The sequence below is a fragment of the Lonchura striata genome, chromosome 9 (genome assembly GCF_046129695.1).
Source record: "Lonchura striata isolate bLonStr1 chromosome 9, bLonStr1.mat, whole genome shotgun sequence".
Lineage (NCBI taxonomy): Eukaryota > Metazoa > Chordata > Aves > Passeriformes > Estrildidae > Lonchura > Lonchura striata.
In genome coordinates, this window is record NC_134611.1 from 9,803,639 (window position 1) to 9,831,636 (window position 27,998).

A 27,998-nucleotide genomic window follows, 5' to 3' on the forward strand; every position below is an offset into this window, starting at 1 on the left:
CCCACCTCCTTGGAGCGATCGCTTTCCGGGCCTGCCCCTCGGTGCCGGGTGAGCGCAGGGGACGGCGCGGGCAGAGCGGGGCCGGGCCCGCCCCTCCGCGCAGCCGCGCAGCCGCCGGGCGGGCCCACCCTGAGCCGCGCCGGGCGGAGCTGCCGCACGGGCGGGAGCCGAGGTGAGCCGGGGCCGGGCTCTCTCTCCGCGGTTCTTCGTGCGGCTCCGGCCCAGCGCCCCGCGGTCCCGCTGAGCCGGCCGGGTCCCGCCGCGCTGCCCGGGCGGAGCGCGGCCGGGCTGCTGGGCCCCGCGGCGCTGCCCCCGCTGCGCTCACGGCGGGGCAGCGCTCTGAGGGACGGCCGGGGGAGCGGCGGGGCCGCGTCCGTCCGCGGGCTTTGCCTGGGCACGGGCTGTAAGTTCCGTGTGCTCTCAGTCCTACAGAGACACAGCCCTCTGAAATTCATGAACCAACATGCTCGGCAGGAGACCTAAAAAGAGCCCTCAGGCAAAGGGCCAGGGAGCTGCAGTTGCGAAGCAGGTAAGGAGGGCAGAGGGCCAGCGAGATGTGGTTGCAGAGCAGGCAGGGAAAGCTCCCACTGCTCCTCGGGATAGTCTCCTTCAGACCTCTCGCTGCTGTTTCCTGCAGCAGCTCCCATGTGGTACTAGCACTGCAGGATCGTGGAAAAAATTAGATTGTGTGGTGCCTGTTTTCCTTCCTTCTTCAATGCATTCTTCTACAAGTAAATATCTGATAGGCAGCTGTGGAGGTCTTGCAGGGAAGGCACGGTGTTGTAATGCTGTAATCTTTGCATGAGACCTCATGACTCATGCTTACAGTATTTTCTTAGCCGAGCTGTGTTGAGATTTAATAATAACTTCAGTGACCCTGTGGAGGTTTTCCTTGCATCTCTCAAAAAACAGAAATAAGAACAGCAGAATATCAGGTAACAAATTAAGGGACATATATGGGAGAATATTAAGGTACTTAACAAGAGACAGTTAATTTTGATTTCCCTTTGTATAGTCATTTTTTTTGTGTAACAGATAGACTGATATGCCCCTTTCCTGTAGATAAAAGTGAGTTTAGCTGTGCCTGTGTGTTGAAGTTTTTTTTCCATACTTATCTACCTTTTGATGGAGTTTCTGAAGTCTTGTGGAGAGAAACAACAATTAGTCATGGATGGCAGGTGTAGAAAGTCAGGCGACAGTGTCAAAATTAGAAACACAGTCAAGGCAAAATTCTGGGTAAAAAACTGACGGGAAATTAATGTAGTTAGAGTTAAAGAATATGTTAGAACCAGAATGGAATTTCAGAAACCTTTGAAGGTAGAATAGAGGCAAGTAACAGGTGGAATAACTGGTAAGAATATAGAGAAATGTGAAAAGGGATTGTAATGGGCTGTTAGAACAGAGAAAATAGCTAACGTGTTCTCTTTTGGTGATTTCTTAGGAACCAGGGTTCTCATACTGAGAGCATAATGCTGTTGTTAGTGATCCATAATGTCACTGTGGCTCCAGTGTGAAAGTTTGCATTTATGAGTAAGAGAGATAGTGTATAACTTAGTTAATCTGAACAGGGGAGAAGATAAAAGGTGAAAATATCTTTCCTCCTTCTGGGAAAAAAAAAAGAAACCTCACTTTGAAAAGACAGAGTGTAATTCAAGGATCTGATTAATAGATTTTTCTAATTCAATACAATTAATTATTCAGCCTGCCTTACAGAACGGATGAGTGTTTCTTGAAACAAATGGCTTGTTTTCTTGCAAATTAATTCAATTTAAAATAGGTTTCTGTTGTGTAGTGTATCAACTGAAAACTTTTTATAACTTATTTTTTCAGTTTTATTAAACATTGCTTCAGTACTGCTAATGTAATTGGAAATGTTCTTTATTGAATGGCTTGGGACTCGGAGCTAGAACTGCTGAGTTGTGTTCTGGACTTCATGGTTGCTGCAGTTGCTTCACTGTCCACTCTTGCAGTGTGGTAATGAAGAGGTGCTGATGTGTTCTGCACATTGATAAAGGCCTATGTGTGTTCCATAGAACTTGAATCTTTAGATCACCATTGTAAATATTTCCTGTTTAAATCTTGTCCTCGCCTTCCTTCTGTTGTAGCCAAGTGTGTAAATACTTTTGTTTTGCTTTACAGCTGGGAGATGGATAAGGCAGAGGGTGGCTGACAGATCTGCCCAGTGCCTTATGGAATGTCAAGGGCAGGATCAGAGCTAGGAAAGAGACTGCTGCTGATTTTGATTGCTGTTGCTGGTCCTTGGAACCAATGTTTCTCAGCTATGTGTTTCACATTCTCCTTTGGGATTATAAAATGGTCCAGAGAGGGACACAGAATCTTTCAGGGCAGTAGCCACCAGCACTTTGATTCCTACTTGTTTAAAAAAACCCAAAACTATTACTCACATTAATTTATAAACTGACAAGCAGCTTCTTGCAGCACTTCAGATGCTCAAGACAGAAGGAGATTGCTGACCCTCAGAATAAGGACAGCTGATGTTTTTTCCTGTGCAGGAGAGAAGCTGAAGTGCTGCCTTCTTGGCCATGTAGGGATCAATAAGGGCTTGTGCTTTGGAAAGGTTTGGGGAAAGCTTCACCTAATTCATGGGTTGAATTGAATTCTGTTAATTCTTGTTTATAAAAAAACTTAGCATACTTAAGATATTTTTTTCTGGGGCAGTTAGTATTTTAACCAGAAACACAAAAACAGTGAAGAAATGGTATTTTAAAATAATACCTTTTGGACTAAGACCCCAGAGACTCCTTTGATGTACTTTGGAATGTTTTGCCACAAGAGAGTGATAACCCCTACTGTCGTATTCTGATTACTGTTATTAATGCTATTCCCTGAGATGTTATCTCTCAGCTGATGATCTGTGCCAGCCAGTTCTGATGGTTTTCTCCAGTGCAGTGCTGGCATTGCTGGGTTTTAATGGCTGTGTTTGTTTCTATGGGATTTAGAAACTGATGTAAGAAGACAGAACAATTCTGTGTTTATAAATGTAACTTCTTCAAGAGATAAGGATGAAGTCTCTGCAGTGTGCATATGTCAGACCTGTTGTGTGTGTACCATGAGTGAATATTTTTTAGCTTAGCTGTTAGAGGTACTGCCCTGAACTTCCTGATGCTATCTGCTCCATGAAGTTCAGTAAAACAAACATTTTACTCTACCTTGTTATGTCAGACTGTTAAACAGGATTGATTTTAAGAAATAGTTTATGTAGAGTTTTAAAGGGAGTACTTGTGAGGTATTAAGATTTATAAACCTTACACCAGTTACGGGTGCCTGGTATGCATTGTTGTGGTAATAGAAGTGATATGATAGTGGGCTGTAAAAAAAAATGAACAGGATTCAGAATGCATGAAAACGTTTAAATAATCCATGCAGTGTGATGTTTTTGAGTGTCATCTTTGTTCTAACTGTAGGGTATTTTATTATTTTCTGTTGTTATTTTCCCTTGGCTCCAGCTGGGGCTGTTTGTGGATTTCAATCCTGAAGAGATGCTGCTGGGTGCAGAGGAAGCTGAGGATGATGGGGACCTCGAAGCAGAGCTTGCCGCTATCACAGGAGCAAAAGTGAAAGAAGGAAAACCAAAACCAAAGGTGAAAAGTAAGTTAAAGTATCTGAATTTAATTTAACTTTGTTACATTTATCTAAAAAATCTTTACATTTATTTAAAATGGTTTTTTTATCACTAGTAGAAGCTGAATTTGCAACTGCTCTTTACTTTAAATGGCTTAATTTGTTACTCCACAAACGATGTAAAAGTTTTTTTTGTTGTTATTGATGTTCTTGTAAGAAAAAGATCTCTGGTGGTTGGCCTATTTAATGACTAAATTAAGATATGCTTTTTTAGCATATGAAGTCATAAAAAAGGTGTAGTAGGCGCTAGATGATTTTAAAAGGGAAACTATGTTTCATGTGGAGGGTGGGTTGTTTGTCATGTGGTTGTTCTTTTGTTTTTGTTTGAAGGATGAATTTACATAATGAGCATTATATTTTTAGTTACTTGAAGTCTGCAACCAAAACTGAATCCCATTTTCAGAGGCAAATACTGATGCAATTACTTGGAGAATCCTGTAGCTTGTGTTATGCAGGTTAGAGTGTCTCTGGGAGTGGGCTATTCCCATTCTTAATACTTGAAGCATCTGTTAATTTTGTCTGGTGGTGTTTGCAAGCATCTCTGCAGTGGTTTCCAGGCTGGCTGTAATCTGCCATAAGCCAAGGCTGCTGCTGCTGTGAGGGACACTCAGTGAGCATGCTCTGCCTCTGAGCACATCCGTGTTTGTGGAGCTGCAGGGTGAGCTGCTTCAGGAGCTCCTCTGCCAAAATAAACTGGGTTCTTGTGGGAGCTTTTCAGCTGAACCAGGTTTGCTCCCTGCCTATCTGAGAGCTGGGGTGGCAGCCAGTGCTTGAGGTGGGAAAAGGAAAATGGGACCTACAGGTGTGTGAGCAGGTGCAGGAGGGAAGGGATAAGTGCACCTACAGCCTTATTTGCAGCTCTGCAGTAATTTCCATGTAATCTTTTAAGGGGCTTCACACAGAGCAGTAGGGAAATGAAGAATTTTGAAATGTTTAGGCAAGACAACTCTATAAACGTGGTGACTGATGACAGACAAAGGACAAGTTTGTATCTGAAACTAAATTCTAAATCATCTCTACATTTCAAAATTTTAGTAAACTCTTAAAGCTAATAAACACAATTGTGCAAATAGGCATTATAGCAGAACTTCTGCCATTGGACATAGGTTACTCGTAGCTAAAACCTGCAGGATGTTTTGAGGGTGAATCTGTGTATCAAGAGCTCTTGAATTGTTGTCAGCTTTTCAAGAGCTGACATCCCTCTCACCCTCATGTCGCTTATTTTGTTGTTTTGGTCTTTGTATTCATAAGAGGAAAATAAAACTCCAGGCAGTGCAAAATTAACATTTACTATGCCTAACATTTATTGTGGCTTCTTAATGTGTAGTTAAAAAAGGATTTTCTGAAGTAATGTGCAGCTATTCTATTTTCCTGTTAGAATTGGAAGTGTGTGGGTTAGAAACTCATGGAGGATGAGCAGCTGGCACTGGGGACAATAAATATACTAATGCTGAGACCTGGCCCAGTGCAGTGGTGGGGGCAGGATGGAGGCAGGCCACTGCCTGGGAAGGAGGAGCTACAGTGAGGACTGGGGAGAAGCAGATCCTGTCTGGGACAGGACAGAAAAAAGGGATCCAGTGCAACTCATGTGCTTGGTTCTTGGCTGAGCCCTAGGTGCAGTAGTTCCCTCCTGGATTACATCCTAGAGCTGTGATGGGTGTGGGGGAATGGCCTCCTCCTCCAGCAGAAGCTGCACTGCTGGAACATCTTAAGCACAGAGATCCCTGCTGTCTCTGATAAGTGCCAGCTGGGCAGCCACTCACATGTTTGAAATTGTGGCCTCATCTTGCTGCACGGGATTAGAGCTGAAAAACCATCTGAGGAAGCTTGATTAGGATTTTTGCCTCTACTGCAGTTTTCTGCACAGCCTTTGGGTATGACCTGCAGTCCAAGTTTTGCTAAGGGTCAAACTTAAAAGCAACGTGCTTGATGGGGTTAATTAGATTATTTGAACAGAAACAGTTTTCTACCTGGGTTAATTTTCTGCTGATTCAGTAAATGCAGGGAGTGAATGGGATCCATTTAAATTGACTGTAAAACTCTGTTCTGGAGATCTGTATTTTCTGCAGCTTTAACTGCCACTGGTGAGTCAGTCATGTGTCTGCATAGGGAAGTATCAGAGGCATTTATGTGGACCTTGGGATTTGTGGGGAAGCAGCCTCACCTTGGAGAGCACAAGGAGGAAGTTGACAGTTCAGGAAGATGTGGTTGGCACAGGATGAAGCACAGATGAGAACTCAGCAATGAGGAGTTAAGTAGAGTTTTCAGGATGAAGACCAGAAGCAAAATTACAAAATAAAGGAGCCAAGAAAAATTTGGAAAAGGCTGAATCTCATAATCACGAGACAGCAGTGCAGAAAATGTGCAAGTGCCTTACTGCCTGCCTCGACTGTTGTAGCAGAAACACCAGTGCTGCTTTTCCTGGGTGCTCACTCCCCAGTCTTTGCCCTTTATCCATCAATATACTCTCAGTTACCTATGACACTGTGCAGTAAAGGGGGCACAAGAGGGGAGGGCACTGCTTTCTTTCAGCTGGTAGCAGCTCCTTCAGGATTTATACCCAGTGGGTACCTAACTATTCCTTAGGTTTTATGGCTCCTTGGGATTTCCTTTTACAGCTCCTCTGCCCATGGATCATATTGAAAAGATGGCTGCAGAGTGTATGAAGGACCTGCATGAAGAGGAAGATGCAGATGATGAAGATTTGGAGAAAGATACAGACCTATTGGTATGCATAACTGTTGGCAAAGAGTTGTAGTATGGTGTTTGTTTTTTTTTTTTAACAGAACTGCATTTAGCAAAAATGTCTGTTAACTTTGTGGTAAGAAGCTAAAATATTGCAAAAGCACCATTAGATGCAAGTCTTTGCAGGATCCATCCCCCTGCACAGCAGAGTAAGAGAGTTTCTTAACATTTATATGTGTGAGAGTCTTAGAGAATTGAGGGAAGAGCAGGAATCCCATTCCCTGTCAGCTGATGAAGGACAGCCAGGAACTGTCTCCTTAAAGTGATGTCTGCCACCATTTTGCTACTGCTTCAAGCAGTGCTTGGCCTGAGAGAACACCTCCAGAAAGTCTTTGTTGTTTCAATGATTCATCTAACTGACAGAGTTTAGGGAAGGAGTGTTAAGCAGTGGTTTTGACTGCCATTGCTAGTAGAGGCTTTTTGGAAATTTGAAATTCAGGTTTGCATAATCTTCGTAAAAGTGCTTCTCTGGACTTGTCCAGCTTCAGATCTCCAGCCATGAGCTTGTGTGGTGATCCTGGGGCTGAAGTGTGGCTTTTCAGTGGTATCTGGAACCAGTTTAAATTAAATAATAAAAAATAAAATTGAATTTAAAAAAGACTGGAATAAATGATATTCAGACTCTTCACTTGGGTTCAAGATCTGTGCAAAACTTTTGGCACTTCAGACTTGATTTTATTTTTGTCTTTTGAGGACAGAGAAAATTTTGAGGAAAAGCCTTTTGTTGGCTCTTACTTTTACCGTAGGCAGAGTTGCAAGAAGTTCTGGGGGAAGAAGGTGAGGCAGGAAGCTGCGAGGATGAAATGACAGCAACAGAGCCATCCCCAACTGAACCAGAAGCTGAACTACCTGAACTGCAATCACAGGTAGGAATGAGCTTCATGTTTCTGACAGTTTTGTTGAATCACTGTTGTCATGTAGCTTGTATGAAGGTCATTGGCAAGAATCTAGGGAGGTCTTACCTTCCAAGGAAGAAAAACCTAAACTCTTGCTGTTTCCTCCAGGAAAAGCAGTGTTGTATGGGTGTAGGTGATCTTTTTGCTTTGTTCCAAGGATGAATTGTGATGTTAGCATAGAACTGAAGAGGTAGACAATTGGAGACAAGCATGTCTTGTCCCTCATTATACTTAGGAGCATGCAGACCGCAGTGCAGGCATCCAGAGTTGGTATCTTCTCCCTAAGAGTATTGAGCAGTGTGCTGAAATTGTGAGACATGATGTAACTCAATAGTTTTGGATTTTTTCTCAGTAGCATTATCTGTCTCAGCTTAATTTGACAGTCCTCATGCAGTGAAATCCTTTATTCAGTCACGGCATGTTTCTGTTGTGTGCTACAGATTCCAGTGCCTTGTACACTGGACCCATTAGCAAATGGGATTGAGAGGTTTCTATAGAGATAATGGCAATAATTACATCAGGAGCCATCTGCAGGGTCTCTGTGGCTGTGGAGAGTTTGTAAGTAGCTGCTCATGACTTTGCTTAGGCTGCTTTTGTCACTGAACTAATTCCAGGCTGTAGGAGGAGGAAAAAGAGCTCTTGTTGTAAAACCAGGTTGAAGCCCAGAAGGGAGAAAACTAGCATGGTTTAAAAATAAGAAAAGAATAAGTCAAGTTTTGTGCCAAAATACCTCTTCTCACCCTCTGTTGTGTGGGGTTTGAGAGGCTTTAGTGTTCTCCTCACCTACTCACTGACCACATGGCTCCAATTACTCTGTGAGTGAGAGTTTCCCAAGTCTCCCCAGCCGTTCTTCTCTGTGAGGCTTTTGAGAGAGCCCAGAGGTGGATGCAGGGCCTGTCAGCACAGCACAAACGCTGCTCTGTTTTAGGGGCTGTTCCTGCCTGCACTCGCTTCACAGCAGGGTGTGTGTTTAGAAGAGGAGTGTTTGCTTTTCAGTGCGGTGGGAAAACTCGTCTAGCTGGATGAAATAAGTTTTCTTGATTTGTTTTATTGTTTTTTCTGAGACCTCCTCACTTCCTGCTGTTACCAGTGAGCTACAACAGACGCTTGAGGGCAGAATTGCTGACTACAGGACGGCGATTTCTAACGCCCGGGAGTCGGGGGAAAGCGCCAAAATACGGCGGTACGAGAGGGGCCTGAAGGTGAGTTGGGGTCACCAGGATGTGAGTGAGGGTGAGGCAAAGTCAGCTCTCTGAGGTGTGGTCTTCCCAGCTGGGTGAGTTTGTTGACAAGGTAGTGAAATTTTCGTGTGCTGCCTGGTGTTCAAAAACAAAACAAAAGCATTTGTTGTTACTGACTACCCACCTGATACAGCAGACACACAGATAAGGCGTGGCTTCCGCTGTCTTTTGAGCTTTGATTCTGTTGAATGTGGCAGATGGTAGCTGGAGGCAGGGTTTATGGTACATGCTGAAGTTAAACCCACCTGCCTGGATCTGAATTTGACCTGTGGTGACTGCTCAGTTTTATCTTAAAGCAAAGTTTAGGAGTTTTCCTAGCACATGCACCTTGCAGTTCATCCCTGTTGCCTTTCCTTCCACTCACTTCTGTCAGACAAAGGGAGGTGGTGCCTTTCCCTGAGTGTGTTGGCTGTGCTTGAAAAGGAATAGAGCAGGATTTTTGAGGAAGGCAATTAAGAGCTGCAGCAAAGAGCATTCTCTCCAGTCTCTCGTGGCTCCAGGCAGGTGGCGTGCTTGCAGTGAGCTGCAGTGCTTGTTCACTGCTGGGCAGGGCCTTTCTCTCCCCGTTGCTTTCAGCAGCTCTCCTGCATCACCTCAGGCAGCAGCAAAGCTGTACAGCTCAGGGCTGTGCACTGGGGCAGGATGTAATGGCTCACTGGCTTCCAGGTGTCTTGGGGTACAAAGGGGACAATTGAGGCCAAACTCAGGGAAGGAAAAGCACAAGAAAGATGTCTCTATGTGTCCACGGCCTGCCAGCCCTGACAGGAGTGTACACAAAACCACCTGGCCTTTCTGAGAGCCACAGGAATGGGCAAACCAGCTATTCCATCCAGTCATGAGCTTAGTGCACTGTGCCACTTCCTTTATTTTTCAGGGTAGGGAGTTTCCCTGTGCCTAAGCAGTGTAACTGAGGATAATAGACCAGATATCACTTCACAGGTCACGACTACTGAATTATCAAAATTACGTGTCAAAAAATGAGTTTTCTCTTATATGTAGTTCTTGGAACTGTGAACTTTAATTTTAGTCTGCCACCCCCGTGTGGAGAAGAGGGAGCTGCCTGTGGGGTGCTGGTCTGAACCCCAGTCTCACATGCAGTCATTTCAAAGTGTCTCTGTCACTGTTACTCAATAGGTCAAACAATGCTGTGGCTAAAAAAAATAGCAGTGATTCTGGCACTGAGATTTTATTGTTGTTGTCTTTCTGTGTATCCATTTCAGTTTCTTTGGAAGATTAAAGAAGTAAAACTTTTATTTTGACTTGAAGTGCATGGTGGTCTTTTGACTGAACCTCAAATTAAATCTAAAAAATAAAAATACTGAGGAAGGTAATACTTGGGGAGGAGGAGGTGTTTTAAAAAAGTGAGCAGCAGTTAACCCAAGTTAGAAATGGTGAGAGCTCCTTACCATAGGTGATCAGCTGAAGATCCATTTCCTTTATTAGTATTTTATGGTTTTTCTCATTGCATTAAATAGGTTTGCAGACCCCTTCCTTCCGTAGATCCATGCAGGTAATGAGATTTCAGAATAGCATATTTTATTACATTTTAAAGACACATAAAATCCATCTACAGTTGGTATAAATGGCTTCCTTGGTGACTTTCTGTGATAAAGCTGAGTGGATCATGTCAGCTCTCCAATAATTCTGGGTGCTGAGGTAACTGCAGTTATCTGGTTTGAGCAACAAGGCCTTTGCACTGTGGTGGTGTGTGTGACAGAGCCTGTCATGTATAAGGGAATGAATTTGTCTTTCAATGATTTTATGCTAGTAACGTGTTTGATGAAAATGCCTGTTGTCTCTGTTGTTCCTTCTGTGCCAGACACTGGAAACCATGCTGGCTGCAGTGAAGAAAGGCAAAAAAATCAATGAGGAAGAAATGCCACCTCCTGTTGCAACAGGAAAGAGTTCTTCTTACTTACCTCAAGTGGAGCTGGAGAATTCAGGAGATTCACCAGAGAATAAAGCTGACTCTGCTGCAGGTGATGAGCAGAAGGCTTCTCCTGAGGCAAAGGAGCATTTGGAATCAGAGTCTCTGCAAGGTCGTGCTGCTGCTGATCCTACTGTGGAAACAGGTACTGTGATCTGAGAGGAAAAGCAGTTGCAGCCCTGTTTTAATGTTGCATCTTCCCTGATGTTTGTGGTGTGTGTAGGAAAGCACTGCTTAGTTGGAACTTGTGCTGAATGTCTCAGAGCTGTCCATGGAATGCTGAGTTTCTGGCAGTGGAATCAGTTATTTTAGAGCTCTTCTGTGCACTGGATCGGTATCCTTAGCTTCTCTAGTGCCTCAGTTCCTCCTTCATTATTTGGCATGTGGAATTCCAGCCTTTAAAGAGTTTTGAGGTACTGACTTAAAGACCTAATATTGTTTTTCTTTCAGTTGAGAAAAATGGAATTGTTATGTTAGATGGGACTTCTGGAGACTGGAGGAAAAAGGATATTTGTAAGATGGCTGTTGTGACTTACTGCAAAAGGAGACAGATGTGGGTTTGCATAGATGGATGTAGCAAGGGATGCAAATCGTGCATGCTCTGTGTCAGTCTCAGCATTGTCTCATTCTCCCAGATCCCCAGCACAGCAGCACACGAGCAATTCTACTTATGAGGCAGAAGGAATATAAATTAGCAGCTCTAAAAGCCAAGCAGCAAGGGGACCTGGAGAAAGCAAAGGAATACATGAAGACAGGCAAGGTATGCGCTCAAGAAATCCTAAATGTTGAACACACCCTGTGCTGTACCCACATGCATTAAATGTCACATAGTGTGGCAGCTAGCAGGTCTTGGACAAACCAGAATAAACCTTTTGTTTTTTTCTTTGTTAGAAATTTAATGTGGTGTTGGAAGCTTTGGACAGTGGGCAGCCAGTAGACCTCCAGAATATGCCTCCATCTCCTCAGGGTAAGGCTTGTCTTCAGGAAACCCTTTCAGTGTCTCTGCTGTAATGGAGTGATTCTGCATTTGGTTGCAAAGCTGTTAAAAGAACTGGAGATTGTTTAAGACTGAGGCTCACTGCATGTTCACAGCCTAATCAAGACCAAATGAACAGAAATGAGGTATCATTACTTACATTGCAGTTACTCTCTGTGGATTACAAGTTCAAACAAGTGTTGTTTTCTGACATTCTGGGTTTTATAACTGTAAATAATAGCAGCCAGTATTTGAAGTGGAAGGGAAAGAAGGATAATGGCACATTCTTAAAATTTACTGTAATATTTGATGGTGTTATGTGCTTCAACTAAAATTTGTAATGTTCAGATTAACAGATTGCAGTGCACTAAAGTCTAATTTTTAAAGCAAGTTATTAGTATAAAGATACCTCAGTCCTAGTAAGAGAGAGTTTGGTGGTTTTTTAAAGTAGATGCAGTATCCCTACCAATAATTAATGCTTGGTCTTTGTGGCCCAGTCTTTTAACCAATTTACTTTAGTAGATTATTTTATTCTAAGACACTTAATGACAGATTTTTTCAGGAAATCATGAGAGACATGACTCAAGTTACTGATCACTAAATGGCATTGCAGAGGAACCTCACCCAGGGCATAACCTTGCCTTAAAAAGTGGAAGATTTTTGCAGCAAATAGTGTTGTAGTTTTCTGTTATACAATACCAGAAGCTGGAATTTCTGAATAGATTATATGAGCCTCTTCCCTTTTCCAGCACATCTTTTGTTACTAGAATATTTTAGTCAATTAGCAGACTTGTTCACTCTTTCCATCTGCCAAGATACCAAGTTATATTTTGGGGAGAGAATTCTTGGAATACTTGAACTACTTTTACTTTTTTTTTTTTTTCCTCTCAAGCAGCCCTAACCAAAATTAAATCAGCATTTGAGATTTTCTCTTATAAAGCATGTTCTGTGGATAATGGGAACCTTAGACTTAGCTAGCCATGGAGGTACTGTTTGGAAGCCAGAAAGCTTTCAGGAAGATGATATGATCAAATTGAAGGTTTTCTGAGTGACATGCAGCAGTAATTGCTGTGTGTGGAACATGTTGTGAAGCTTCCTGCTTTCCCTGCTTTGCAGATCTTGAAAGCTTAGGACATGTAAAAGATGCATCCAAGCAAAAAGTACCACCTCAGGAGGGAAGTTCCCAGGATCTTGCAACACCTGAACCTCAGACCCAAGAAGCTTCAGGTAGGACTTTTGCATTTCTCTAGTAAGTAATGAAAATAGCACATCTGGGAAGCACTTTAAGGTCTGGCCTCTCCCACTGAACTGCAGCAGGAGTGAGTAAACTGGCTAATGTTTCTGAGTATTGTTTGCTGCTGATCCAGTCTACTTCTGTTCTGGATCAGTGATGGAAGTAAAAGTTAATAAACTTTCTTTCTAACAGCAGTGTTCATAGTGAAACTTCCTATGATGTTCTCTGAAGAATGTGAGGAAGGGGAGGACGCAGGTAGCCTGTGTGTTTTGAAATCTTCCTGATGTGGCATTTCATTGTCTGTGTGGTTTGCAGAGTCCCTGCAGCAGCCCAGGACGGTGCTGGAAGCGCTGCAGCAGCGGCTGGAGAAGTACAGGGCAGCAGCAGCTCAGGCTAAAGCCAGCGGGGACGATCGCAAGGGCAGGATGCACGACAGGATAGCCAAGGTAAAACTACGGTGTGGCTCTTTGCATCCAGCAAAGCCATTTGAATTAGTTCTCTTGCTGAAGACTTTTTCAAGGCTGAAATAATTTGTGTATTGTCTGTCTGTTTGAAAAGAAGTCCAGTGGGGAAGCTGGAAAGCATTCGGAGGAAGAAATAGAGACAATGCGTATATTGTAATAAAATACTGAGTGTTGTGTGGTGTTTATGCTGGTTAAATACAGATGATTGCTAATTCACAGTCAGCTCTGTTTTGTGTCTTACTGACTGCCTTTGATTGCAGCAATACCAAGATGCCATAAGAGCCCATAAGGCAGGGAGAAAAGTGAATTTTTCTGAGCTACCTGTTCCTCCTGGTAAGTGTGAATGTAACAGTCCTAATCCCCAAACTTTTGTGCACCTGCTAGGCTTTGAAGGGGCTATGTAGGTGTTGCCTGCTCATCCTGTGGAGCAGCTCCTCCTTTTTCTCAGTGAGTAGCTGGCCTTGCTGTTTGATGGTATTCTGAGATTTTTTTATTAATATGCTCCCAAACACTGACACTAGTGAATATTCCTGCATATTGGCAGCCTGATTGACAGTGTGGGAATTTAAAACTGGCACAATTTGAAAAGTTCAACAGCTTCACCATAGGCAGGTGCTAAAAATGTTACTTGTCTATCTTCTGTGTCAGCCCTCCTAGAGGAAAGACTAAAATTGGGTTATACTGGCTTCTTAGTTTTGCTGGAAAGAGGTTTTTAAAATGAAAACATTTTCCTGATGTGCCCCATTTTGCTGATTCCTATCAGGAGCCTCAGAGTTTGATATCTAATTAATATCCCCTTGTAACACCTTGTATCATCAAATCAGTATTGCAGCTCTCCTGGCTATTAAAAGCATAAGTGGAGATGAAGCAAATTATGCCCATAGTCACACTGAGACAGTGGCAGAGGCAGCAGCTGAGCTTGTTTCTTGAGACACTGTGTCCTGTTTATCTTCTTCAGAGCACTGAGTGCTGTGTCTGCAAAAGTTTGGGCAAGGTCATCTGTGAATGCTCTGCCTCTCATTTGCATGATACCATTTCTCCTCTAGAAATATCTTTCCTCTTATCTTGGGCTTGATGTGTTCTTCTGAAGGATAGACTCAGCATTGCAAAGCAGTGCCTGGATTTTAAGTTAGAGAATAGAAAAGACCTTGTGTTTTTGTCACTGTCAAATGTGGCAATGGCAAGCACTGCAGTGGTAGTAGAGTAGGCACTGCCAGCTCTGTCAGGTCATGTGTGGCTTTGAAGGTTTCCTGCTTTGAATCTGTCCCTAAAAGGCAGTTTAGCATCCCTTTTTGTAGAATGTGGTCCCTTTCTTGGTAAATACCAGTTTCTGTAAGAATGAGGTACTCCATATTTATACCTCTGGAAATACGGAGAACTGCTCAGTGTCCTTGCACGTCAGCTGTGTTTTTTAGCCATTATTTAGGGGCCATGTGATTTACACTGAATACAATTATCAGGCAGCCACTGAAACCATCAGTGAATTATCCTGGGATGGCAGTGCCCTTCATGGCATCTGGCTGGTGATGAGTACCAGCCTTGGACTCCCTGGAAACAAATGCTGCTGAGCAATGGATCAAATGTCACACAGGGCAGCAGCACAACATTCTCTGTTCTGCCTGCCTGAGTACCTCAAACTTGTGCTGTAGCAGCCATCTCTAGGTTTAGAAGCAGTTTAGTCACTGTTTCTTAGCACTTCTTATGAGACTGGCTTGCTATATATTAAAGGAGAGAAGTAGTAACAGACATTTTATAGTAGTGGCTCTGGATTTCCGTTCTCTGAAGCTGACACAAAACTGGTCATGTGGCAGTGAGAGTTTATCTTCCATCATCAAGCCTTCCTCCCATACTTAAAAGGATAACAAAACAATGAAGAGCATTATTCTTCATACACTTCTCATTTAACTCGTCTGATTCTGCCTTAGTTTGCTACCTCTGCATTGCAGTACCTTTACAGCAGAGACTGAGTGTGTAACAACCCAGCTGTCAGCAGTGGATTGTTTATTACTCTGGGGGTAGCCCTGATTTTCTGCTGGACTGTGTGCCTGCTAAAGTGAGGCAGCAGTGAGAGTGGAAAAAATGAGACTAAATTGTCTGCTGGTTCTGGGGACATCCCTACTACTGAGGTCTTGAGGATGTGAGGTTGCTTGGCTGGCTGCCAGTTGCTCAGCTTGGAAAACTGCTCAGTTATTGCATCATTTTACTATCATCTGCTTTAGCTGGGTGGCTGTGAGATATCTGATCTTAAGCCAGCACTCAGACTTGATCTAGCAAGGCTTTTTGACCTAGGCCTTAGTCTAGTTAGACTGAATACTAAAATACATTAGATAATAGGTATTTGGATAGAAACAACTTCACAGTAAACAAGTAATATGGAAAACATACCATAGGGCTTATACGACTCTCTCTTCTGTGTTCATTTCCTTGACAGGATTTCCCCCTCTTCCTGGTGTTGCAGCAACAGATGGTGGCAGCACAATTGCTGCTGTCCTGGAGAGTGCCAGCAAGCTGGCAAACATGGAGGAGAATGATGAAGAGGAGGAGGTTAGTGTTGCCTGGTAGGATGTGTAAAAGTTCAGTTGCCATCTCTTGTGGCATGCAGAGATGAGGCCATTGGATTTCCAGGTAAGGGTGCTGAGGTGAAATACATTTCCCAAAAGTCTGAGGGAGTACAGGATCTCAGTAGTAATTTCAGTTTCCTTTATAGAGTAGGAGAGACAGATGAGGTGTTACTACAGTCAGTACAGTCTGTGAGTGCAGGGTTTGGCTCTTTCAGAGCTGTGTTGTATGTAGATTTTATTTTCAAAGCAAATACTTGAGATCCTCACCACTCCTTTACATTGTTCTGAAGTACTTAAATGCATACTTTTATCCTGCATCCCAGTAGCTTCCTATGTTTGTTCTTTCCCAGGATGTTCAACTCTTACTGCTTTTTGTCAGGCTGTACCAGCATTTAGACTTTGGTTTGACTTCTATTTCTCTCTGGATTTGCTTGATGATTGATTATGCTTTCAATTGGAGCAGCTTTTAATGGAGAGAATTTCTGGATGATATTTTTTCTGCATGCCTCTGCTTTTTTAAAAATCACTGCCTTGTTGAACATTCTTTTTATTCCATCTATGGCTTGCATAGGTCAGCTACCTGCTGGCCTGGCATGGCTCATAAACCTCCAGAAGTTAAAATTTACTATCTGTAATGCAATGCTCCCCTCAAAAGGGATACCCAAAGGCTGATACAACCATGGTTCTTGATGCTTGAGATGCCTCAACTCTGGAAGAGATTTTATGCATTTAATATGAATTTCTTTTTGTTTTGCTAGAATGAGCCTCTTCCCCAGGCCCCAGTTGCCAAGAAGCCAACGCAGGTTGTTAAGCCAACTCCAGTTCCATCTGCTGCAGCTCAGGAGAGCTCTCCTGAGCACCTGAAACGAGCTGCATCACCCTCCACCCTGGACAAGGCAGAGTCAATGGATCATCTCCCTCCAGCTGGTAAGTAAAGGGATCACCATTCCCAGTGCTCCACATGCAAGGTGTTTGCTCTAGTTTGGTGAAGACTTTATAATTTAGGTGTGAGCCTGTGAATGTGTCATAGATTTCCTCTGACAGGAGCCTCAGTATGTGTGTGCTGGAGGGCAGACCCAGACCAGCCATGCAGCTTTATTTCACAGACAGCATGTATAATTATAAGGCTGATTAGGTTTTTTAATTAATTTTGATGTAACAAGATTCATAATGTTTAACTCTGCTCACAGCTGAACTCTCCATATACCCCCATTAAATGGGACAGGTTGCCAGTGTGAATTTTTCATTGATCTAATGGAGCTCCTGACATCACACAGAGTTCTCTGCCTGGTGCTTCACCCAAGGATCTCAGGCTGGCAGTGCAGGCAGGGCTTCATCAATCTCTGCTCTTTCTAAGGTCACTGAGCAGTTTTGTGTACAAGATGAATTGTACAGACAGTAAGGGACAGGCACCACCTCACAGTGTGGTTTGGGCACACACAGGCAGTGCTCAGGCTCTCCCTGATGCCTCGACTGTAATCCCATCCTCCTTCCCTTCTGCCCTGGGTGGTTCCCTCAGGATGAAGTAGAACTGCCTGGCTGACTGATGCACTAACCTGGTGCAGTGTAAAGCAATCTTGGTGTGGTTGTCCTTAATGTTTTGGCAAGGAAAGAAAAGACTCAAGGGTTAATAAGAAACTAAGAGAACAAAGAGAATAAGTGGTTACAAAGAAGCAGATGTGATACCTCTGAGTGGTTCTGCAGATTGGTTCATTGGGGTTCTTTTCTGACAAGTCCAAGAGAGGAAGGAAATTGCTTCAGAGGATGCTCATAATATTAGCTGTTTTTTTAGAAGTTACCATGGAGAGCTGAAAGTTTGGATTCAGTTTCTCCCTTGGACCAGTCAGCTGTGCTGAGTCTGTCTCAAGCCTGCAAATTAGGGGCTGTAATAACTCTTGTGACACTTGTGAAGTGATGTGAGGTTTTTTTGATGAAGGATGCTGTTCTAGAAGGAATCTTGTTTCTTTTTTAATGCTTGAAATTGAAAGTGCCCAAGAAATGGTGGAGTGCAGTAAGGAAATGTCCTAATTTGACATCTGTACTTTCACTGATCTTTTCCTGGCTGTAAACTGAACAGGGTAAACCTGTGTTGGGGGCATCAGCAGTGTCAGATGAGTGAGTGTTTCTGTACAACTGTTTTTCAGTTAGGGAACAGCTGGAATTTCTGGAGAACAGGAAGAAGCAATACCTGAAGGCAGCCATCAAAGCAAAGAGGGAGAACAACCTCGAACAGGCAAAGACATATCTCAGAACAGCCAAGGGCCTTGACCTAAAGATTGAGCAGGCAAAATCTGGCAAAACTGTTGATATTTCCAAGGTTAGTAGGACCGGTAATATTCTGCTTTGTTTCATATTCTTGGATATCTAAGTGCTTACTTTTCCCTATAAGGGCTCTGAAATGTGGAGTTCTTGTGTTGCAGCTGCCATCACCTCCTACAGATGATGAGGGTGATTTTATCTTTGTACACCATGAAGATATCAGACTGTCTCAGAAAGCAGATGAAGTTTATGCACAGCTTGTAAAATTGCTGAAGGATCAACACGAGGTGACCATTTTATATTTTCTAGAAATGTTTCAGAGTTTCTTTTTTACATTTCTGTGGTGTTTTATTAATATTATAATCCCATCATTATTCCAGTGAGATCTTTTTTTTTTTCTTTTAAAATTATTTTGATAGAGCATGTCCTAAAATGGCGAATTTTCAGAGTTGGATTCTATGGATAGTTAAAGCCAGAGGGTGTGCTTGAAGGCTTAGGACTAGCAAATTATCACTCTTAAACATGAGCACTCAAGTTTGAAAAAAGTACCTGAATATTAAGACTAGGCCTAAGTTGAACATCATATCTACAGATCAGGTGATTAAAAACTAGTAGAGAGAACAGCTCAAACAGATGCTGTGCTTTGGACTTGAGGAATGGGGTGGTGAATGTTCTTGAGTGACTCAGGAAAATGCCTTGTTTTTCTTAAATTAGATTATCATCAACCTCAGAACAGGGCTAGTCATGAATCTGTGTGTGAGGATCACAGAGTGAATCTCTTTGGTTTTGTTTGTGTTGGCAGAGGTGTTTGCAGTACTCCAAGCAATTCATGCATCTGGGAAATGTGGCAGAAACAACTCGGTAAGACCCCGTGCCTGCTTTCAATCATCCCCCAAAGTGGGTATGTCATGTTTGAGTCTGCCTGGCCCCCTAAAGATGTCTCCACATTGCTCCCACCCTGGCTGAGGATTGCTCTGTGCTCTGATTTCTGGCATGTGGGGTTTTTTTACTGGATTTTTTTGCCTTTTTCTATAGGTTTGAGAAACTGGCACAAGGTTGTAAAAAGGATATGGAGATCCTACAGCTTGCACGAGCACAGGGAATGGATCCTCCAAGCCATCACTTTGAGGAAAGAACCTTTAAAATGATAAGGTATGGAAAAACAAAAGTATTTCCCAGGCTGGAATGACTTCCCTGGTCTTTTGCCTTGGTTTAGGGAATTTTGGGTTTCAGCAGACTTAGGTTTGCTGAAGGATTAGGCTCAGCATTTCTGAAAGGATGCTCTCAAGAACTTAAATACAAAGAAGTTGTTCTCTATCTTCTCTTGCTGATTCTTTTGTTTTTAAAATGCCTCCAGCTTCCTCTCCTATATTCTGTTTCTTCAGCTATTCCTCCTTCCTCTGTGTTTCTCCCTCAATCCTGTTGCCTTCTGGGCTTTGTTCCTGGCCGCAGAGATATTTTTAGCTCTGTTTGTGTTCTTCCCTTGCTCTGCCGTATTCTGTGGAGATGATCTCTGTAGGAGTGCACTGCTGAAAAAGCTCTGACAAATAGCCATGGCATCCTGGTCTGGGAGTGGGTCAGCTGATGCTGGGATGAACATGCTTTTTTGTCTTTTCACAGGATATTTTCTGATCTCAACAGCACAGAAATGCACCTTCTTATTGTCAGAGGGATGAACCTACCAGCCCCACCAGGTGTGTATTCGAAAGGGCATGTGGGTTTTTTCCTCTGAGTAGGTAAAGAAAGTAATGGGGAACTAAATTTCTCTATCTTGAAGGCCACTTTAGGAGCCAGCACTCATTAAAACAAAGTAACCATGTTTTGGGCTCATGGCCCCCCCAAAAAAACTTGAAACAGTATTTTTAAAAAAGCAGAAAGGTGAATTAAGAGAATCTGAGTTCCATCTGGACAGAGAGAGAAAAACTTTAAATTTTCCTGGGTTCACTCATAGCTGGGTCATAGTTAAGGTTTCATTTTTACCTCCTGTTTTGTTACAAGCGCTTGCCTATGTGTTGCACAACTTTGGTATAGTTTGACCCTTCAATAGGTTTGCTCCTGCCAGTGTTACTGCTTTTAGCCCCTTGTTCTTGGGAACTTGTAAACCACCTCTGCTAGACTGTCCTAGGACTAACAACATAAAAAAACCCAGGTGTTTTCCCTTGGATGCCAACTTTCCATGGATTTTAGTTTGATGGATGGGTTTTTCAGTTGTCAAGAGGCAGGTCATGAGTCCTACTGTAAAACAGTTGGATGCTCTTTGAGAATCCTGCTCAACATGACAGATGCAATGACAATGTCTCTACTGGCTGTTTGGATTGGCTGGTTGTTGTCTCACCCAGGTGTGTCACCAAGAGATTTGGATGCGTTTGTGAAGTTTGAATTTCAGTACCCGAGTGCGGTGAGTGTGTCATGGCTCTTCTGACCCTCAGTCTGTCCCCCCTGCCACTGCATGAGCTTGTGAGGGCTCCAAGGAAAGGGAGAACACTTCTAGACATGCTGCCTGGATCTGCTTTTAAAGCAGATTTATTTTTCTGAGAAGCAGAACTGCTGAGCATGTTGGCTGCAGGTTTGAGCTTTGCGCCTTCCTCTTGGTGCTCTCCACACCTTACCCTTGGCAGGGCGTGCCTGCAGGTTCTGTGTCAGTGCTAAGCCATGCCTACCTCTCCCCCCTGAAGGCACAATCAGGCTCTTTCCAATGTTGGCAAAATGTGTCAAAGTTCATTTCTTTCAGGGGTGCAAACGCACCCAGAACCAGGGCACTCAAAGTTGTTGCCAAGGGCCACCTTAGATCTCTCTATGTCCTCTTTCCTTAAAAAACCAAGCATTTAAAGGCATTGCTTTTGAGCTTCTCTTAAAATTGTGGAAATGGATTGAAAGAGTTAATCTTTGTCATCAAATAAATGGTGATTTAATTAGGAAATATATCTATAGCTGAAGATAGGACTTGGGCCCTGCAAGTTTCTCTACTAATTACCACTTGTGTGTATGTGCATTTATGTATGTGTATGTATATAAAAATATGTATACACATATCTATTACTTCTTTCCTTGGAATTCCCCAGTGACATCCTGTTCCTCTCACCTTTAAAAGCAGTCTCTGGTCTGAAAAATACTCAAACCTGGGAGCTAGAAGGGCTTCTGAGGAGATACTGATTGTTCTTTTACTGTCAGTAGAAATCCTGGGGCTTTGCTGCTCTCTCTAAGGCAAAACCAGACCTTGCTCTTGCAGGACTAATGCTTAGCCCTGGGAGAGTGCAGAGCCTAGGTTTCTACCTCCCTTATTTCCACTAAAATTAAATCAATTACCTGTGGGAAATTGGTGATGGTCAGACCAGGTTTGTATTTAGGTTTGTGACTCGAGGCTTTAATGGGGTAACGCAATTAGAGTGGCTGAAACCAGAGCTGGTCTCTATGAAAAATTTTTCTGGGGAATGAATAAGAATCAGCATAGTTCCTTTTAATCTATTTTCCTTTGTTTAAAGAAGAGCCAGATCTTTACTCCTTAGCCAACAGTCAAATAAATATACCACCTTTCTCCTTTATAACTGAAATCAGTTTGCAAAGTAGCTGCAATAATTAGGCCACACTGTCCTTGTTCATTCCCCAGAGATTTAGTTTGTACTCTGCTTTAGGTTAAAAGTTAATTCATTTTGGTGGCAGATTGATTGTCAGGGAAAATAATAGTAGGGCAATTCCCTGAATGATTTGTGATGAATTCCTTGTGTAGCTTATTATTCCAGCTAATGCAGGAGGAACAGAATTACTGTCTTGGAAGGTGCACAGTTTGTCATGGAGTTTAACAGCCCCAGTCAGTAACTTATGATGATTGGATTGAATTGACTGTGACTATGTAGCTTATCTATGGCTCTCATATTTAATGTAATGTTTTGGCTTATTCTTTCTGCAGTATTATCCTTGTTACCACAGTGCAATCCAAGTATTTTAGTCTTGAATATACCATGACTCTTCTTATTTAGATAACCCCTAAAATCTTTCTGGTACAGTTTTATGTGATGTCTGCCTCTTTTTTTTTTTTTTTTTAATAGGAGCAACCTCAAAAGAGTAAAACACCTGTAATTAACAATAACAATTGTCCAGGTGAGTCCTTTTTAATGGAACAGCAGGGAAAATGCTGCACCTTGGGAATCCCTGGTCAGTATGGGCTGGTGGCAGACTGTGAACCAGGACAGAGATCCACCCACCACCTTTTTTCTTCTTTCTTATCAAAGGGTTTGTTGGGGGGTGAAGTCCAGCTGCATTGGTAATTTCTTCCCCCTCATCCCAACATTAATGGTAGCTGTTATGTCAAGAATTAAACCAGTATTAATTATATTATCCAAAACACCCCTTCCCAGTCATTCCAGCCTTAACTCTGCTTTTTCTTTAATATTTTGTACCTTTCTCTTTAGCCACAAACCCTGTTTACTTTCTGAAAGACCTATATTCTCTAGTTTTAGCTCTCCAGTACCTTGCTGTCAGCTCACAAAGGCTTGGTTTTCCTGCAGTTTGGTTTCTGTCCCTGTAAGGTGAGGGTGACATGAACTGTGGCACAGGGATGGACACACCCTGGGCCTGACTGAATGACCTTCCTGAGGAGCATTCCTGTGGGCCAAACTGAGATAAAAGAGCTCTGAACAGGTGCATGGAATAGAGCCCTGCACACCATTTGACTCCCAGCTTTCTTCCCCTGTGCTTTATTTCACTTGCAGAGTACAACCAGCTGTTCAAGCTGAACATCAACCGGAACCACCGAGGCTTCCGGCGCGCAATTCGCTCCAAAGGAATTAAATTTGAAGTGTTTCACAAAGGGTGAGTCCACAGTTTGCTTCTCTGCTAACAGCTGAAGAGTGCTGGAGCTGAAGTTCATGAAGCACAATCTCTAAGCCAGTACTGAAGAGTTGTCTGGTACTCATGTCTGAGAGCTTTCAAAACGTGCCTGAGCTCTGTAGCTTCCACTCTGGGGGTGAAGGAAGGCACAAATTGAGTGAAGTTGTTTCAGATCAGCTGAGGATTAGTGTGTTAAAGGAGTTGGTGGGACTGAGAAAGCAGTGATTTACTTCAAATTGTTTTGATTCTTACCCAGTTTGGTTTCAGTCATCAGGACTAGAAAATTTAAATATTCTGTGGAATAATTCTGTAGAATAATGAAGTGGCAGCAAAATATGAACAGCAGGAAAGCTGGCAGGAAAACAGGTGACAGGTGATGGCAGAACTAGAGTTACGGTTTTGTACTTTCATTCACTGGATCTTGCAATACTTCTGAGCACTGCTGGCAGCTGCCTTGAGAGAGACAGACTCCCCTCATCTCAGGGAGCAGGATCACAAAATGAATGTTAACAATGTTTAGGGAGATCATCCTCAGTTCAGGCTCATAACTGAGTTATTCAGAGTAGGAGTGGCCTGTATTCCCTCATCCCTGGTCAGTTGTGATCCAGGACTGTGATGGGATGCCAGATAACCTGTTTTTTTGTCTGGTGGCTCTTTGTCCTATTCCTTGTTGCTATTACTGGGCCATGCAGAAATTGTCCATAGGTTTTCTGAGATGGTTTCCAAGTTGCAGATGTTTCAGTTTGTGACCCGAAGTCCCACTGTTTTACTCCAGATCATCCATTGGTGTCTCTGTTGAAGCAAATGTTGATTTTCTTTTTTTTTTTCTCCTGTTAGTCCTGACTGCTCTGTGTTCAAGATCCCCCCTCTTTTTGTAAAAGCTCAGAAAGTGTTTACATTTATTTAAAATGGGGTTTTTGTCACTTTTTCCCAGCCATCTCCGTGGGAGAAAGGAGAGGATGAAGTGATCCAGGCTCTTTTCTTAAGACTGTCTGCTCCCTGTCTTTTCTAAGACTACAAATGAATAATACTTCCAGAAATGCTTTTGTGGATGTTGTAGCTTTGGGGTCTCTGATAGTTCCTTGACCATCTCCCAAGAATTATTTTTGCTCAGTGAGCAAAGGAGACTTGTTTCAGGTCATATATATTAAACTTTAGTTTAACAACACTTTCAAGTGAAAACTCAGCAATGTATTTTTCCAAAGGAAGAGTCTCTTCTTGAGCCTCTCCTAAAAGCTTCTGAAGATGAAAGGGGATTTCCCCAGAGCTGTTTCTGAAGCCATAGCCTAGAGCAAGTTCTCAGTCTTCACAGCAGCCCCCTGGAACTGAGCAGGGATGAACCAGTCTTTATTGTTTCTTGAATTATAAAATGGAAAAATGCTTTAAAAAATTGAGCAAGAATTGCTGATTCTCTGAAGTTTATGAGCAAAGTGCCCCACATGCTGCAGTAGAATTACATAACCCTACATTTTAAGGTGCTTGTGAAGAAAGTATTCCAACATGTGAGCTAAGAAACTCTGAACTTTCCTAAATTATTCTGTGAGTCTGCTGTGGCCTCACTGATTGAGAGTCTCAGTCTCCTGTTGCCACCAGTGATGTGATCATGAGGTTCCATAACAGTATTTGAGTTTCCATTGAATATGTCAAGTTTTGCTTTATAGTATCTTAGTATCTCTTAATGATAGTAGGAAGAAAGGTGGATGTTTTGGGGCTGTGGGGGATGGGTTTTTTACTTTTGTTGGTTTGGTTGCTTGTTTTTTTCCTGAAATAGAGTGGGTAAAAAAGGAAGTTTCTGAAATCTTGGAAAATTTCAAGAAAACACAGAAGGTGTGGCTGAGTTATCTTTTTTAACTCCAGACTCTAGAGTTTAGTTGTTTATCAAGCCTTTTGGAGGCTGGTTCAGGGAGATGCTTGGATGCAGGCAAGGAAATGTTGTGCTTTGAGCTGAACAGCTCTGTGGAATTAGGGTGGTTTAGTCTTGGTTGTTGCCTTTTAGAGGAGTTGGTCTGGGTAAGGGTTGTAACACCTCTCTCTGTGCAGGTGATGATTGACTTATGGCCGATTAAACTGTTCAACACAAGTGACTACAGCAGGCAGTTGCTTGTTTTCCTCACAAGATAAAAATGCTTCTGTCCTTAATTCCAGCAGACTGGAAATCCTAAAATTATAGGTTTTGACTGTTAAAACTACCAGAATGTAGGTGAATCAAAACAATAGCTGAAACGTTCTTATTTACTGAAGTTGTTTTGATTTATCAAGACGAAACAGAATGATTCATGTGACTGTTTCCTAAAAGCAGTTTGCCAAAAGAAACAGGTGCCTGTGAAATGTTTGTTTTGCTGGGAGATGCAACTTCTTTGGGAATTCCTTCAGCCTATTCTGTTAAACAGTCCCAAGCAGAGGATGGCCCTGTCCTGGCCACTGGGACCTCCTTCCCTGTCACCCTGGGCAGGGACAGAAGCTGCTGCCACTCCAAGTGCCGATTTAGTTGGTTGTTTTTCTTCACTGCTGTCCTCATCTTTACCTTGGTTGCAAAAGAATAATTAACAAATGAGTACTTTCTTATCTTGTTCCTTGTAGTCTTGTTTTTAAGGGTTTGCCTCTGGCACTGTGGTGTGCAGGGTTCTAGGAGCATGTCCTGACCAGCCCTCTCTGGATGTGGGGATGGAGCAGATAGTGATGACCTCTGGGCTTGTTTTCTCTTCAATGTTCTGACAGTCTTTATCCCTTCACTTCTTCGGCACAGATCCTTTTTCAGAAGTGACAAACACGTGGGGACAGCACACTTGAAGCTGGACAAGTTGGAATCAGAATGTGAAGTTAGAGAGATCATTGAGGTAGGTTTTTGGGTTGAGGTGTGTTCTTCTGCTCAGTATTTCAACCCAAAGGGGAAATGAGTATCTAGATCACATAAATGTGTGAGTGCAGTTGAGTTTTGTTTCAGGTGAATTTGATAACCTGCCTGGGTTGTGGGGGACGTGCTCTGCTGAGTTCCAGTCCAAGGAAGTGCTTGACTGTGACACTCCCAGCACTGCAGTCACCTGCAGGGATCTCTGTCACCCTCAGGCCATGGGCAGATACACTCACAGTTGCCTGAGGCTCTATAGTTTAACATTATAATCCCTATTTGTCCTAACTGCTCTTTTTGTGGTTATTTCAGATTTTTGATGGCAGAAAGCCCACTGGAGGGAAACTGGAGGTAAAAGTGAGACTCAGGGAGCCCCTAAGTGGTCAAGATCTTCAAACAGTTACAGAGAACTGGCTGGTCCTTGAACGTTAGTTTTGTCTGAGGTATGAACACTGTGTCCAGACATGGTCTGGGCAGGACTTGACAAGGAAGCTCTGCTTGGATAATTGAATAAAGGTCAATGTTGGCATTGACCTAATTACACTACTCTGACCTCAGTAGCATTCCTCTTTATATTTGTGGTGGAGAGTTGACATAATTTCATAAATGAGGTTACAGAATCTCTGATTGGTTTGTATCTCAAAAGATGCTGTTTCACAATCACTTGAAATACAGGGACAACTCCTGCTGTTGCCTTTACTAAGAATATTATTTAGAAAATAAGTGGTAAGTAATCCTTCTTCCTTTGCTTGATCTCCTGAAGCCTCTGTGCTCCCTCTTCCTTAGCATATGGTTTCACTTTACATTTCTAAATGGCAGTTAAGCAAATATTCATCAGCTTCAGAATGACATCACCTGTTTGGAAGCAAAGATGTGGCAAATGGTACCAGATTGTAGAGACTGAGGTCTCATTTCAATACAAGAGTTACCATTTGGGTATCAAAGGGCCTGTTTTAGTGGTTTCCTCCCAGCCAAGGAGGTCAGGAGATCCCGTGAGCTCCAGTCAGGCTGTGGGACACGTTTGATGACCATACCTGAAGTAACAACTTGGCCTCATGCCCAAGCACTTTCCATCGCTGGAGCTTAATAATTTTGCTCCATTGATTTTCCTCGTTGACCATCCAGAACCTTGGTGTCAGCACTTGCCATATAATGTCTCCTTGAACTGTGAACATCTGTTCTACTCTGCAGCAAGGAATTCTGATGGGTTTGTTTGTGTTGTTTTCCCCAGATCCGCAGGAATGTTGGAAGTCGTGGGCTGAGTGAAGGCAGGAAGATGCTGCTAAGCTGCAAGCACCAAAGATGTTAAATGAATGCACTACTGAACCTAATGTCTATTTTGATAACAGCCATAGTGCTTATTAATAACTCCAAGGCAAACGGGAGGCTCTGGGAATGCGCTGCTGCAGGGCTTGGGACCGCTCTACCCAAAATAGACAGAATTGCCTTAATGTGGGACTACTGATGTAGCACCAGGACGAATGTTACATTAACTATGCAGAGTGCTGTGGGAAAGGTTTAGCCCTTTAAAAATTCCCTGTGGCAGTGCCAGAGCTTTTTGGTTAAGTCACAGGTAAGACCTTCACCAGAATTCCTATTCCCAAGTGTCTGAGCAGCCGGTGTGGTTCAGTGAACAGTCTGCTCCTGCTTTGTCTGTCCTCTCCTATCCAGGCCTGTTTGGTTTGGGGTCTTTTTTTGTTTCCTAGATCAGAGGAGAGCTCTCGGGCAGCAGTTCAGGGGTGCCAGTCCCTCCTCTGTGCACACCCTTGGCACATGAGGTTCCAAGGGCTGTCCCTTTCTGAAGGAAAGGCCCCAGGGCTCCCCTGCAGGTTGGTGTTTACAGACCTCTGTTTTTGTTCTGGCTCCCAGTTGTGTGCTGTGCTTGCTGCACTGCTTGTCCAGCACAGAAGGGTACTGTGCCTTCATTCATTTAATGTAAAATGAAAGAAAAAGTACACTAGACTCCACTGCTTCCCAAATGTTCCTTGTATTTTTACAAAAGTAGGCTTTTACAATTCTTCCAGGTGATGGGGAAAATAGTCTCACTTTGTCCTTTAAGAAAACTGGATCGTGACTTATTTTCAGGAATGCTTTTTGATCAGCAGCATACAAGAAGGTACTAAATCTGTTTGTGTTTTTAAATTTCTGTGAGCTAACAGAAACCAGGGATCTCCAAGGGGAGAATGTGCCTGTGCCAGGGATGGGCAGGCTGGGAGACAGAACAGAGTCCACACAGGTCAGGCAGATCTGCCTCTGTCTTCCTGAGCAGATGAAGACAATACAGTGTTTAGTTTTTAATTTCAATAAATTTAATATACAAAACTACATGTTGAAAATAAAAATATAATATGCAGTTTTTTGCAGTGTTAACTAACTGA

The 27,998-nt window shown here is 42.9% G+C and overlaps 1 protein-coding gene across 2 annotated transcripts; it reads left to right on the top strand.

The window, feature by feature from the left end:
* The first annotated feature begins 126 nt into the window (after nucleotides 1-126).
* On the top strand, nucleotides 127-27,973 carry CC2D1B (coiled-coil and C2 domain containing 1B). Of its 2 annotated transcripts, XM_077785355.1 has the most exons (25): nucleotides 127-172; nucleotides 425-529; nucleotides 3,468-3,609; nucleotides 6,261-6,370; nucleotides 7,134-7,253; nucleotides 8,348-8,485; nucleotides 10,344-10,596; nucleotides 11,087-11,211; nucleotides 11,343-11,418; nucleotides 12,544-12,654; nucleotides 12,977-13,107; nucleotides 13,386-13,458; nucleotides 15,557-15,669; nucleotides 16,445-16,613; nucleotides 17,831-18,003; nucleotides 18,107-18,232; nucleotides 18,748-18,806; nucleotides 18,981-19,097; nucleotides 19,566-19,639; nucleotides 20,285-20,343; nucleotides 21,992-22,043; nucleotides 22,655-22,754; nucleotides 25,519-25,609; nucleotides 25,933-26,063; nucleotides 26,852-27,973. In XM_077785355.1, the coding sequence occupies exons 2-24, from the start codon at nucleotides 464-466 to the stop codon at nucleotides 26,050-26,052; spliced, it is 2,598 nt and encodes an 865-aa protein (XP_077641481.1). In that variant the 5' UTR covers nucleotides 127-172; nucleotides 425-463; the 3' UTR covers nucleotides 26,053-26,063; nucleotides 26,852-27,973. The 2 variants fall into 2 exon arrangements, with proteins under 2 accessions (XP_077641481.1, XP_077641480.1); XM_077785354.1 differs by lacking the exon at nucleotides 127-172 and having other exon boundaries at nucleotides 303-529.
* Nucleotides 27,974-27,998: the final 25 nt, after the last annotated feature.